At 49.4% G+C, this 13207-nt stretch overlaps 1 protein-coding gene across 4 annotated transcripts in view; it reads left to right on the plus strand.

The window, feature by feature from the left end:
* CASK (calcium/calmodulin dependent serine protein kinase) overlaps window positions 1–13007 on the plus strand; it is a 363023-nt gene extending 350016 nt beyond the window's left edge. For all 4 annotated transcript variants that reach the window (XM_039255996.1, XM_039256003.1, XM_039256010.1 and 1 more), the window contains 3 exons: window positions 2028–2230; window positions 9409–9492; window positions 12585–13007. In XM_039255996.1, coding sequence (XP_039111927.1) covers window positions 2028–2230; window positions 9409–9492; window positions 12585–12761 — 464 coding nt within the window. In that variant the 3' untranslated portion in view covers window positions 12762–13007. The remainder of the gene's footprint in view (window positions 1–2027; window positions 2231–9408; window positions 9493–12584) is intronic.
* Window positions 13008–13207: the final 200 nt, after the last annotated feature.

The raw sequence follows: 13207 nt of genomic DNA on the forward strand, positions 1-13207 counted from the left end.
GCTTTCTGGCAGATAGAGTTTTGTTCAAGGTGGGAAGGACTGAAGGGGAATGAGTTATAAGAGCAAAAAGAGAAAATGGGAAGATTGGCGCTACCCAGAAGGGTCTTCCGTTGCCTTCCTGAAGCCAGGTCGACACCACTCACGGTTTTCTCTATGCCCCGGGGAGCCGTGAGGCTTCATAAGAGCACAGCCTCCTTCTAGAACCCTGTCTGGTTTACACAAAAAAGGAAATTCATCAAATACCATTTCAGTTGATACCTCTGGGATTTTTAGTAAAACACTTTGAAATGTTCTTTTAATTCTCCTTATGTCTGGATCAGGAGTACAGCAAGCTTAACTAACATTTCGTTTCTCCTTGGTCATATAACAATTGAACGTCCATGTTATTAAATGGCCAGTTAACTATCTTGGTTTTGAAGCATACCATTGCCAGCCTCAGTCATGTGAGTCATGAAGTCCCTCTCTCAAATATTTGACCCTGAATGTGTTGTATGTAGCATATGTTTACCTACTGAGCTGACTAAGGATAGTACAGCATATCAACACACGATGCCATCTCTTCCACTTTTTATGTGCCTAGAGAAAGAGTTCCTTAAAACCTCTACATGTGGACATCCATGAGCACTTGGAAGTTCTAATAGTCCAGTTGGGGCAGGAGAGAGGGGCAGTTCCCCGTGGGTTTGGACCCATGCACACAGCAAAGGGGACCATAAAGTTTGTCCTTGTCCAAAAAGGAAACTGAAAGAAAGGGAGGGAGAAGGAAAGAGGGAGGAAGGAAAGAAAGAAAACAAGGAGAGAAGAAAGGGAAAAAGAAGTGGAAGGAAGGAAGATTTAAATCAGTGTTCATGACGTGTCTAGAAAGACATTTTCTAAACTGTTCTGCAGAACACTGGTCCTGTCAGTCTCCCGTGGAACTAGGACTTACTGGCCAACATTTTAGTACATGTTCTCTTAGGTCAGGTGTCAGCAAACCTTTTCTATAAAGGACTAGACAGTAAATATTTGAGGCGTGGATGGCCATATGGTCTCTGTCACAACCACTCAACTCTGCCGTTATCGCACAAAAGCAGCCATAGACAATATGTAAACAAATGGGCCTAGATGTTTTCCAATAAAACTTTATTTACAAAAGCAGGCTAGGGGCACCTGGGTGGTGGCTCAGTCGGTTAGGCGTCCGATTTCGGCTCAGGTCATGATCTCGCGGTTCATGGGTTCGAGCCTGGAGCCTGCTTCAGGTTCTGTGTCTCCCTCTCTCTCTGACCCTCCCCTGTGCATGCTGTCTCTCTCTCTCAAAAACAAACATAAAAAAAAATTTTTTTTTAAATTTAAAAAAAAAAAAGGCCATCTTTGACTCATAGGCCAACTCATGGTGTAGGTCTTTACTATTATGGCCACATCTGGCCAAGGTCATTGGATTCTCAATGTAGTACACCTTTTGCTGTATTATAACATTCTCGTTTTGCAAGTAGACCAGCACTTTCCAATGGAACTTTTCTCTGATAGTGACAATTTTCAATATCTGTACTGTCCATTACAGTAGCCATTAGCCACATGTGGCTAGTGGCTACTGAACCCGAATGTGGCTAGCGAGACTGAGGAACTGACATTTTAATTTTAGTTTATTTAAACTTAAATAACAATAGGTGGTTTTTCATGTTTTTAATTCTTTTTCCTTCTGCTTAAGAACTAACTGTAGTAAGGCATACAGTGAGCTGTGTTAATCAGCGTCATTCAGGGTCTCTGTCCTGTAGAGAGACCCATGAAGGGATGAAGTGAATCTCCTCTAAACACTGAAAGATTCACCAGACCAAACAACTAACCAGCTTCTGTGGGTGGATGCTGCAGAGATAAACATGGTGTAGAGCATTTAGTTCTGCAAAGCTATTGAGGGCGGGAAGGTGGCCTGAGACATACACTGAAGAATCCACAGCTTTCAAGAAGCCACTGGGCTTGGGCAGGTCCATTGGGAGCATCAGCTCATGAGCTCAGCCTTTTGAGCCTCTCTTGATATGTGACTTTCTTTGCAGATACAACCAGACCTCCAAAGAAAGATGAAGAAAATGGAAAGAATTATTACTTTGTATCTCATGACCAAATGATGCAAGACATCTCTAATAACGAGTACTTGGAGTATGGCAGCCATGAGGATGCGATGTATGGGACAAAACTGGAGACCATCCGGAAGATCCATGAGCAAGGCCTGATTGCAATACTGGACGTGGAGCCTCAGGTAACACCCGGCCACACGCCCTTCCCACTACACCCCCGCCCCCAGTCCTCTTGCTTGCATGCTACGCTCAGGTTCTAAACTCAGAAGCGCCATCAGAAAGGCGTGGGTCCCATAACAACGTAACAAATTACAGGAGAGTATCAGTAATGCAGGCATCCCGGGCTGACAGTCTAGAATGTGTTTGTTCATTGAGCTCGGTGCACTTACCGCATATTTAAGAAGCAATAGTATGCTCTTACGAGACTCATTATGCTCAGAAGCTCAATGCAAGTATCCGATTGGGTCTGTGCTGCCAGAAATTCTACAATAATCTGACCTCAGGATGAGACTTGGGCACTTTGTTATCACGACAGCCACCTTTTCTCTCTCAGGACAGCTCACACGGGACCATCAGAACCTCTCCTGGTGTCTTCTGTTAATCACCATCAAGGAACTCTGATCCTGGGGCCTGGGTCAGGGTCTGAAATGCAGCACTGGCTTTAGGAAAGCAAGCATGAGTGAGCCCAGGGAGTGCCAGGTGGAGCAAGGTGGGAGACCTAGGGTGGCTCTCAGCCTCCACTGTCTCTTTACTGAAGATGATGCCCAAGCCCAGGCTGGAGCCAGGAGGGATATGGAGAGGTTGGAAGGACTCGGAGCCAGACACAGGAGTGACTGGATAATCTGTAGAGAAGTCCGAAGCTAGAAGCAATGGGAATTATTCAGCTTGAGAAGGAGATAGCCACACATCAAACATGCAAGACAGAAAAGCAAACATACAAGAAAGGCCTTCCATCAAAAACACTGACAGGCGGGGGCACCCGGCTGGCTCAGTCAGCAGAGCATCCAACTCTTGGCTATGAGTTTGAGCCACATGTTGGGTGTAGAGATTACTTTAAAAAAAAAACACAAAAACACTGACAAGCTATTTTTTCATCTCCGAGGACAAAGCAAGCATAAGCAGGACCTCAAGCCCAGTAGGAAGGGTGTTGAAGACATCGGGGCAGGTTACAGGAGAGGCCTGTGGGTCCCTGTGTGAGTCCTGGGCCTCCATTTCTAAGGTCGATCTGTGCCCCCAAATCCCTATCGCTTATATTCAGGAATCCATATACCACCTACCGACACGGTAGACCAGCTCCCCTCAGGCAGGCTCCATTTTACCAGGCTTACCTGGCTATCCCAGGCAGGGACCGCCCCTGTTTAAGGGCTACAATATGAGACTTGGTCCCCTAGCCATGCCCGAAGGAGGACGGCAGCTGGGTCAGCAGCGTCTGTGTGACCCAAGGCCTGACAGCGCAGTTACTTGGCCCCCAAGACCATGACGTCGTGGCCAGTGGCTGCACCCGTTTCCATTTCACAGAAGTTGATGGGGTTCTTGAACTCAGAATCTGGTTAAGGGGCTGGGGAGGAAAGCAGCAGCACAGTGAACACTATACGGTAGACTTGACGGTGAGCTTGGACCTGTAGAGAACGAAGTGAGTGATGGTAACACACTGTGATCTCTGCTTAACTACAACTCCCTCCTTACTAGTAGTTGCAAAAGTCTTCTGGCTGCGGGGGTGGCTGGAGGCAGTCTCCATCCTGGTCGTGGTCTTCGGCATCCCGTCCTTGGGTCCCACACTGGTCTTCACCTGAATGTCGTTTTCTGCCGGTGGTAATGTCTCTAGCAATGTCTCTGGCTCCACAGCATCTCAGACCCCCTCTGCGTGACCTAAGTCCACGTTCAAGGGCTTTCTGCCTCAGCGGCTGCTGTGCCACACCACTCTCCTCCTAGCGCCTGGCTCTCCCTGTGCCCTCGCTGGGTCACATGCTGCTGAGCGGGAGACACTCTCGTCCCTATTGGGACATCCACAGCAGCCATTTGGACAAGTGGCATGGACACCGGAGTGCCCTGCACCCCAGGCAGGGCGCTCGCCTGCTCCCCTGACTGCTGGATGAGCTCGTGTGTTCCTGTGTCCCTGCCTCAGAACGAGGGTCTCTCAGAGCCACCCACCCCCAAGGCTGGGAATGGGGATTGATAGGCCAGGCCCCGCTCCTCTCGTGGGTCTGGTCAACCATGCTGGTCCCAGCTCGGCTACCCAGGGTCACGCTGCGCCGCCCTGGACTCGAGCTCGGTCCTGCTCCCATGTGGACTGTGCGCTCGACGGCACAGCCGCGGATGCCCGCGGGCTCCACACCCACAGGGCTCCGCCCTAAGGCTTCCCTGCCTTCGGCCCACTCTCCCCTGGCTGGGCAAGACTGGCACCCTGCCTTCAGGACGACCAGCTCCAGCAGGCTCTGGCCTTAAGATGCCTTTCCCCTCGTCCTTTCCTGCCCAGCCTGATTCCCCACTATTAGATCTCAGACAGCTGGATGCTACCAGCTTGTATGAAGCACTTCTTGTCTTGCAAGCGTTGTGTCAGAGCTAAGAATACAAATAAGAAGCTGTTGAGGATGAAATGAGTCCCTCGGTTTACATCAAAAACTCCCCAGTGGCAGAAATGCCACGTGGCTCACGCCTGCCACTGCTGACTTGTGGACCGTAGGGAGACCACCTAACACTGGCATTCAGCTCATTGCGTTTGGGTCTTTTATTTCGTGCTCTCTTAGCTTATTTCTTTCAAAAATTTTTTACTGTTTATTTTCAAGAGAGAGAGAGAGACAGTGTGAACACAGGAGGTACAGAGAGAGAGAGAGAAAAGGGAGACACAGAATCCAAAGCAGGCTCCAGGCTCTGAGCTCTCAGCACAGAGCCCGAAGCGAACTGCAACATCATGACTTGAGCCAAAGTTGGACACTTAACCAACTGAACCACCCAGGCGCCCCTCTCTTAGCTTATTTTAGACAGCTTAGACCAAATTGAACACATGTCTAATATTATACATGAAGACGTTATGGTCCAGCTTCAAACCTAGAGGGCCGCAGTTAAGAAGACTGCACTAGAAGCAAACTAGCAACCTGGCTTCTTTTAAAACGAGAACGGGTGTGTTCCTATAGTGCTGTGTATTCTGCAAGCACAAGTACTCTTTCCCTAATCCTTGGAACCCCGAGACAGAGGTATCCATGTCCTCGTTTGCAGATGAGAACCAAGGAGTAACTCAACCGAAGTTTTACAACCAAGAGTGAGGTTTGAGTTTTGGGCAGTGTTGGTTGGGGCTTCGGGTTTTTTTGTTTGTTTGTTTTTACAACTGCCCCCTGCCTCCTTCCACTGTTCCATCCTGGAGGAAGGGACCCTGGGAATCCTGAAGCTGGTCTATCTTACATGTAGTCATAGGACTTAAATCTTTTTTTTTTTTTTAATGTTTAGAAAAACCAATAAGGCAGTCAAACCTGAGGAAAAATCATAGAACTTCTTTTTCATGGAAATGAAGCTATAGAGGGGCATTTGGGTGGTTCAGTCAGTTAACCCTCCCACTTCGGCTCAGGTCGTGACTCATGGTTCATGAACTCAAGCACCACATTGGGTTCTGTGCTGACAGCTCGGAGCCTGCTTTAGATTCTGTATCTCCATCGCCCTCTTCCCCTCACCCACTCACTCACACACACACACACACACACACACACACTGTCTGTCTCTCTCTCTCTCTCTCTCTCCAAAATAAACATTTTTTAAAAATTTTTTTTAAAAATGAAGCTATGGCCCAGAAGATCATCTATGTCCCTAAAGCTGCAACTGTGATAACAGCAGCATATCACCAAAACCTACTGAGGTGGTTTTAGATTTTAATTTTATTCCAGTTTATCCATTTGCTGCATCAAAAAGTTAATGGTAGGAGACTCTTTGTTACTTGGCTTTTGCCCATAGAGGGAAGGTTGTCAGCAAGGGGTAGCCATGGTCTTGTTAAGAATCTGTACTTCAAAACAAGAGCCAGGTTCTGAACTAGGGGCCGTTTTGTGAAAGATTATCTCTGGGGTCATAGTGCTCTTCCTTAAACCCTTATATTTTTGTACAGAATGACTCAGACACTTGCCCTTATATACTTTTTAAGTTTGCAAAGCAGATACTACTTAAAGATACCTGCATCTTAGATACTTGGTTAAATCCATTTTCACTCCTTATGGGTGGTAACCTGGGATCAACTGTCAGCCATATCGGAGCCATAAAATTAGTTTGTGTCTCCACAGAAGAGAACTCAAGACTTAACTTTAAATGTTAAGCCTAATGTTGCTTTAGCTCAGTGACCTTTCTAGACTCCCCCACATCTCCAGGATTCAGAAAGAAATATTTGCCCATAAATACTGACAAACTTGTGTCTCGTCTTCAGTTAGAAAGGAAGAGGGTTTTAGAGACCTCTTGAAGTCCCCTGTTAACAGCCTGAGGGGAGGGAATCCTCGTGAAGCCATTCTAATTACTGTCCCTGAAGTGACCCTAAACCCCAGGCAAGCAGAGATTGCATGCACGCGCGCGCGCACGCACACACACACACACACACACACCCCAAAAAAGGCATGCGCTTGAGCCCCATAAGTAGAGCTGTTGGGGGACAACTGAGGAAATGTGCAGTGACCTTGCTGAAGACATGAGGGCTACTGGGCAAGAAAATCTCAGGATTTGAGGGGGTCTTTTCATTTTTGAAAATTTAATGACAGAAGAAAAGAAAGTAACCTAGTATCAAAATCGAAAACCAAAGCCATAAAAAGGCCACTGTAGTTTACTGTGATCAGCATGCAGTTTGGCTCTGAACTTCTGGCGAGCAGGACAGAAAGGGGAATGTTGTAGATCACGTACTCATCTGCTAGAAGCATGCCAGTTCTTTCCTTGGAATTAGCTGCTAACGGAATAGAACGTGATTCGTAGACACGAGAGCAGCGGGCAGTAAGTGCGGAATGACTTTCATGTCTGGATGGATAAAGGCAAAGGGCGTGCGTGCCCCCAGAGAAGGGCGATCTGCGGGGAGCTAATGGTTGCCCAGGAGTAGGTTTTCTGGTGTTCCAAAAACAATTGCAGGCCAGGACTTAAAATATTTAGAGAATTGGGTGGCCATCCGGCTGGGGTCGCTGAGCAGAGAAAAGGCCGTTTCACGCCTGGGGTGTCATTCGGCATCGAGTCTCCACCTGGCGTGTGGAGTCGCTTCGGGGACAGAAGCAGGGGTAGGAACCGTAGACTGGGATGTCGTCCCATCTCAGTTGCCCAGAAGCTGGCTGGGGGTGGACGAGGAAACCTTCTGTCTCAGCTGGCCCTGTAGCCTCCTGATTTATGAGTCCAGGAAGGGCAGAAAAAGAGGCCCAAAATTATAGTCACAGAAAGGAGATTTCCAAAGGAAGATCCCTGTTAAGCTCAGTTGAGCTATATATGGACTTTTCCGTGATGTCTATTCCTTACGAAAGTCTCCAATCACAAAAGCGTTGGCAGAGAACTTGCCAATTACCTCTGTCAAAAGTGAGTGTAGGCAGGCCCGAAGACCTTTCTCCCAAAGGGAACGTGACGTCCACAATTGAAGCACTTTGACATGGCAGCAGAAACCATGTGCCAGGCCCCCTTCACCCACAAGGAGATCCTGTGTAGCTGGGATTCAGAAACCCAGTCCCAGTGAAACTGAACCTTGCACTAAACCTATATGATCCCCATTGGTCTCTCACAGGCCCACATAGTCAGAGGCCAGGAGGTTTCCTTCGGCCACCAAGCACAGTGCCCACTGGTCAAACGTTTTCTGCCAATTCTCTGTGCTGCTTTTCCATTTTCATTGTATCATAAAGCCCATCTATGCCGGCTGCCATACAGGGCATGAGGCAGATGACTGAACAAGACACCCCCCACTGCCCACAAGCTCACCCTCCAGTATCTGGGAACTTGATACACGGCATCCTGGGTCCCACGGGAGGGGCACCCGGCCTGGCTCAGAGCTCACAGAGGACTTTGCCGACAAAAGAACACCGGTGCCAGGTGTTCATGGATCACTCGGCCACACCAAAGGGAGAATGGGGACGGAGCGTCCAGGCAGAGAGAGTGTGGCCCTTTCTGAAACCGGAAGTGGTTCCGCAAGGCCAGTTGGCGGAGGGGGAAGCAGCAGAGAGAGACTGAGATAAGCACAGGCCAGCTCAGGACAGACGGATCCGGCATTCATGCTAACGAGTGTAAGTTTTACCGCAAGGCCGAGACGGAGCTGTGGAAGGGGTTTAGCATAGAGGAGCAATATGAAGGGATTTGCCTTGCCGGAAGGCTTTTAGTACAGAGGCAGAGTGACCGGTCTCAATGCTACTACAAGCAAACCAGGCAAAAGAGGACAGAGTAGGAACACAGCAAAGCAAACGACCAAAAGACCATCTAGAAAACCAAATATGCGGTTAGTGGAGCACGCATGTTAAATGCTCAGATGAAGGACAGCAAGATGCTCTTCGCCATGGTGTGTACAAATCAATTCACTTGTGAACTGTGTGCCCGCATATACTGGAGTTTTGTCCCATGCAGGGGAGTCCACAGCCCATAGCAGGGTCACGTTCCCACCGGGGAGGAGCTGATGAGGAATCCCTTATCAGAAACGACTCCTAGAGCGTGGGATGCCAGCTTGGCAGTGCGTCTGCACAAACTGGTGGCTTGCACCGTTCAACACGTTTTATGCCTCTGAAGGGAACTGCACCAGCCTCAGGGGCCCCTCTCCCTCTAGCGCGGCATTTTCCTGCGGGTCTACCAGTTACCCACAGCTACGGAGCTCATTTAGTGGCTCTGGACTCCAGCCCCGGACAAGGTCTCCCTTCCCTGTGAGCCCCGTGGGGTGCTTGCATCAGGGCAACTCAGAAGGCCCCATAAGCATGAACACGGCATCACAGTGACAGTGGTGGGGACTCACTAGCCTTGTTAGCAGTTCGAAGATTGAAACGCGGTGAAGTGGGCTGTAGCTCAGAGGCGGAGCCAGCCCGCTGCGCCAGGCCTACCCCAAAACACATTTCCCATCAACTACAAAGTCAGGCTACAACTAGTAGCTAGGTTTAAATGAATCTTAACCAACATAACCAGTTGGTGACGTAGCTGAAGAAAAGTCAGTCCTAGTGATTCATTAGATTTGTTCTCAAAAACATCCGGTTTGTCACCTTTTATTTGCTGATGGCTGTGCTCCATCCTTTGGAAGAAAAGGAGTAACAGAAGTCACTTATAAAGCTGGCGAATTGAATAATCCCCTGCCAAAACTTTGAATCAAGGGCTTTTTCCATTGTGTGATTTCTTCCAGACTCTGTTGAATGCTGCACTCGTGATTTCTAAGTCCCAGTTTTTGCTTTGTACACAGGCACTGAAGGTCCTGAGGACTGCAGAGTTCGCTCCTTTTGTTGTTTTTATTGCTGCACCGACTATCACTCCGGGTTTAAATGAGGTAAGGGTCGCTCCGTTTTTGCCCGCTGTTAGGATCCGTGTGTGTTGTGTGTGCAAAACCAAAGCCCCACGGCAGTAGGACAAGGAAATGAAGGCCCGGAGGCTTGCCAGGCCACCGCCGGCCCCCCTCCAGCCTCGAAGGTCACCTTGCTAAGACAGTGGCACGCCGCGCAGGCCCAGCTCTATACCGGTGATTGCTTTGCCAGAAGAGTGCCGTAAGCAACTCGTGACCCTGGCCCAGCTGCCCCAGGGCCCTTAGGCAGCCTCTGGAGTGGAGCCCGTGCAGGTCCCTGGAGACACCAAACCTGGACATGAGCTCTGTCTCCTGTCAGGCTAAATGCGGCCAGCAGCTGCCGCAGAGATGGTGCTTTTGAGAGTTGCTGTCACCCTGTAGTATCGGGCCGGCCCAGAGGCCTTCTGTGGCTGGGCGGATCAGAGGGTGGTCACGGAGTGTCTGGTAAGTGCATCCGTGCTGATCTGCTGCAGGGTCGCTCTTAAGAGTCTCGTGCACGAAGGCCTCCATTGCTTCTGCTGGGTCGAGATACCACCAGAGGGTTCTTGGCTCTATTCAGTTAACCACCGGCCTAAACCCACCTGAGCCCAGAACGCTATAGTCAAGGCTTGGAAGTGTTCACATTGCATGCCTCTGAGGAAGGCTAAATCTTTACGTATCTGTGTTACTCATACTTCCGGTCATTAGTGTTTGTCCCCTCGTTTGCAAATGGCGTATCCCTTTGTAAATCCGCCTTTCCCATCTCCGTTAACACCCCAGCCTGTGTGAAACCCCCGCGTTGTGCTTAGCACTTATCCTTTGGTTGCCATGTATTTTTCTTGCATTGTCATCTTTGTTTTTTGTTTTTGCCTGTTTTTCTGCCCTTTTACTAATTTTCCATAGCTGCCAAAATGGTGCAGAAAATTGCCCGTAAGTACCAGCTAGGAGGTGATGAAATACAGCCTTGTTTCCTTTCCTAGACGTAGAACGTAGACCTTTCCTTCCCATAAATCCTGGCTTCTGCTGGTAGAATAGAGGCATTTTGTTTTCACGGAGTTAACCCCACTCATGCGGAAGGCAAGCCCACAGACAGGTGTTGTAGAGGAAGAAGCAGGCAAATATAGCTTCAGCCTATAAGGTCCTTAGGAGGAAGCTTTCTTTTTCTGTAAAGAGAGCTACATTTAAAAATGGATGCCATCAGCCATATGTTTTCTTGAATGTTTTCATCGGCCCAGCTTTTTGAGCAAATCCTAAACTCTGCCGTGGTCTCCAGGAGTCCCCTAGTCCGGAGAGTGACGTGGTAGATGTGATCTCTTCCCAGGCTGGCAGGATGTACTGCCATCTTTGGCTGAATGAGTGTTTTCTAAAATGGGGCTTCTGCGTTGTTCGTCGTAGAGTACAGCCCCAGTGAAAATACTCTGCTTTAAGGGCAAGCGGAAAGTGTGTTGATAGGACCTTAGAAGGTGGTGAGGAACTGAGGTCTTTACACTGTAGTAGTGAACCCTGCACGTCCAAGCACACCATTCCCTGCTTTGAAACCCCAGTGGAAGACAACAAACCACATCCGACAATCCCGAGAGAAAAGATGGGCTCCCCGGCTCGCCTGGTAACTGTGCACCTGCACCGTGGTGCCACGATGGGATCCAGTGAGACCACTTTCGATCCCCTTCCCAGAGACTCACATCCACAGACTGGGCCTCATCAGGAAGAGTCTCTCAAAATAATGGATGGGCCTCAGAGAAGAGGAAGGGTGCTAAGCCAGCTCTGGGCACCATGGCTCCCACATCCTGCAGTGTTTCTGGAGGTCTGTGTCCATCGCCATGGGCCTCCATTTCCTAGCAGAGTAGCTTTCACTCTTGATTATAGATTTAACACTCATCAAACCCCATAATGGGCAGTATTAGCCAGGTGTTTTCCTTCCATGGCCTTCAGTAAGCGCGTGCTGTGTGCAGGGCACAGTGCCAACTGCTGGGCACAGCGATGACAGGGCACACAAGGCAAGTTTATACTCCAGTCAGGGGGAACGATGTTAACTCAGGTATTAACTCTGTCTCCACATACGGAAGATTCGGCCCAGTACCTTCCTTCCTTACCTCGTGTTGGGGGAGAGGCGGGGTTAAGTTGACAGAGTTCTCTGGCTTCAAATTTGAATTTGTCCGTTGAAAGTTCGGCCTGACAGTGTCCGCCCTGTGAGGATCCAGAGGCAGACTCTCTGGTGGCCTTTAAGAGATCCTGAGGCTGAAGTAGGACTCGTGCGACAAACTAGGGACCCTCCATTGCCGCCTCCTGTGGGCTGACCCTGACAAGGGCTCTCAAAATCTGCTCTAGGAGTTGAGGGAAAGTCCTTTCCTGCAGCAAAGCCCCCTGGAGTTTTTTTCCCTGAGAGGTACGAGTCCTTCTGACCAGTGACATCTGTTTGGCCATTTCCAGAGTAGAGCAGTTTGAGGAGACTCATCAGATGCCAGTTGCTGTTGTATCTGGGAAATGGCCTTATTTCATCCATTATTTGCAACATCCAAAAACCTTTTGCCTCTGGCATCCACTGCTATTGAGTGAGGGCCATTATATGTAATTGAATTCCTGGAACGTGCTGGACTTCTAAGGAGAGGAGGGGAAAATACAACTTGATTTGTCGGCCAGAGGCAGTGGCTTCTTGGTGCAGATGCAGCTGGGCCCTGCGGCCGGGTGCAAGTGCGCGCGGAGGATAGGGGGGTGCAGGGCCCCGGCCTCACCTCCAGAGCCCTCACTGCCCGCTTGGTCGGGAGACTGGCTCCCTCTGGGGCAGATGGAGGCAGCCGGGCCAGCGGGGCGTTGTGTTTGCCCAAGAGTGTGGTTTCTCTGGTCCCCCGGTTTGGCGTGGAGCTCCTGTGGCGTGGTGAGCAGTCCCCTGTGACCTTGCCGTCTCGGGGCCCACCGCCTCCTCTGTCACGAAGCGGACTTGGCCTCGTGCCCAGATGCAGCACATCGAGGTCCAGCCTCAACTGCTTGGGACACTGAGAGTAAGGGGAACGTGGAGAGAGAAAGACTCCAGCTGACTTCTCCCTTCTCTTTGCTTTTTCCCTCCTCCCACGCCCCCCGTCCCCCCCCCCCCCGCCCTTTAGGACGAATCTCTTCAGCGTCTGCAGAAGGAGTCTGACATCTTACAGAGAACATACGCACACTACTTCGATCTCACAATTATCAACAATGAAATTGATGAGACAATCAGACACCTGGAGGAAGCCGTGGAGCTCGTGTGCACGGCCCCACAGTGGGTCCCGGTCTCCTGGGTCTATTAGGCCTCTCCCGAGAGGCCTGCCGTGACCCCGGGAGCCACCTCATTCATGGAAAAGCCTCTTTGTTACCGGCCGTGTGTCAGCAGGTCATGGTCCCTAGAGACTACCTAGTTGTAGTGTGACCTCCATTTATAATTATTGTCATGTCCGAATAGATAGGAGGAGAAAACAATTACACACTCATTTAAAGAGACAGTATCTTTTTTAATCAGTTCTCCTAAACTTTAATAAAATGTATCTTTAAATGTATGTATTATTCAATCCTTTGGAATGTTATATTTTTGGAAATCATAGCTTTTTATTTCCAAGGCCCCTAAAAACTGCACAAAATAGATGCTGCTTTCTATAATCTATTTTAATAATAAACAATGATTCTGTTACCTTGACTGGGGGTGGAACACTACATTCTTTTTAGAGTCTGATTTTATGGATTGGAATATCTTTCTTTC

The sequence above is a fragment of the Hyaena hyaena genome, unplaced genomic scaffold (genome assembly GCF_003009895.1).
Source record: "Hyaena hyaena isolate Hyena2069 unplaced genomic scaffold, ASM300989v1 scaffold_12, whole genome shotgun sequence".
Classification (NCBI taxonomy): Eukaryota; Metazoa; Chordata; class Mammalia; order Carnivora; family Hyaenidae; genus Hyaena; species Hyaena hyaena.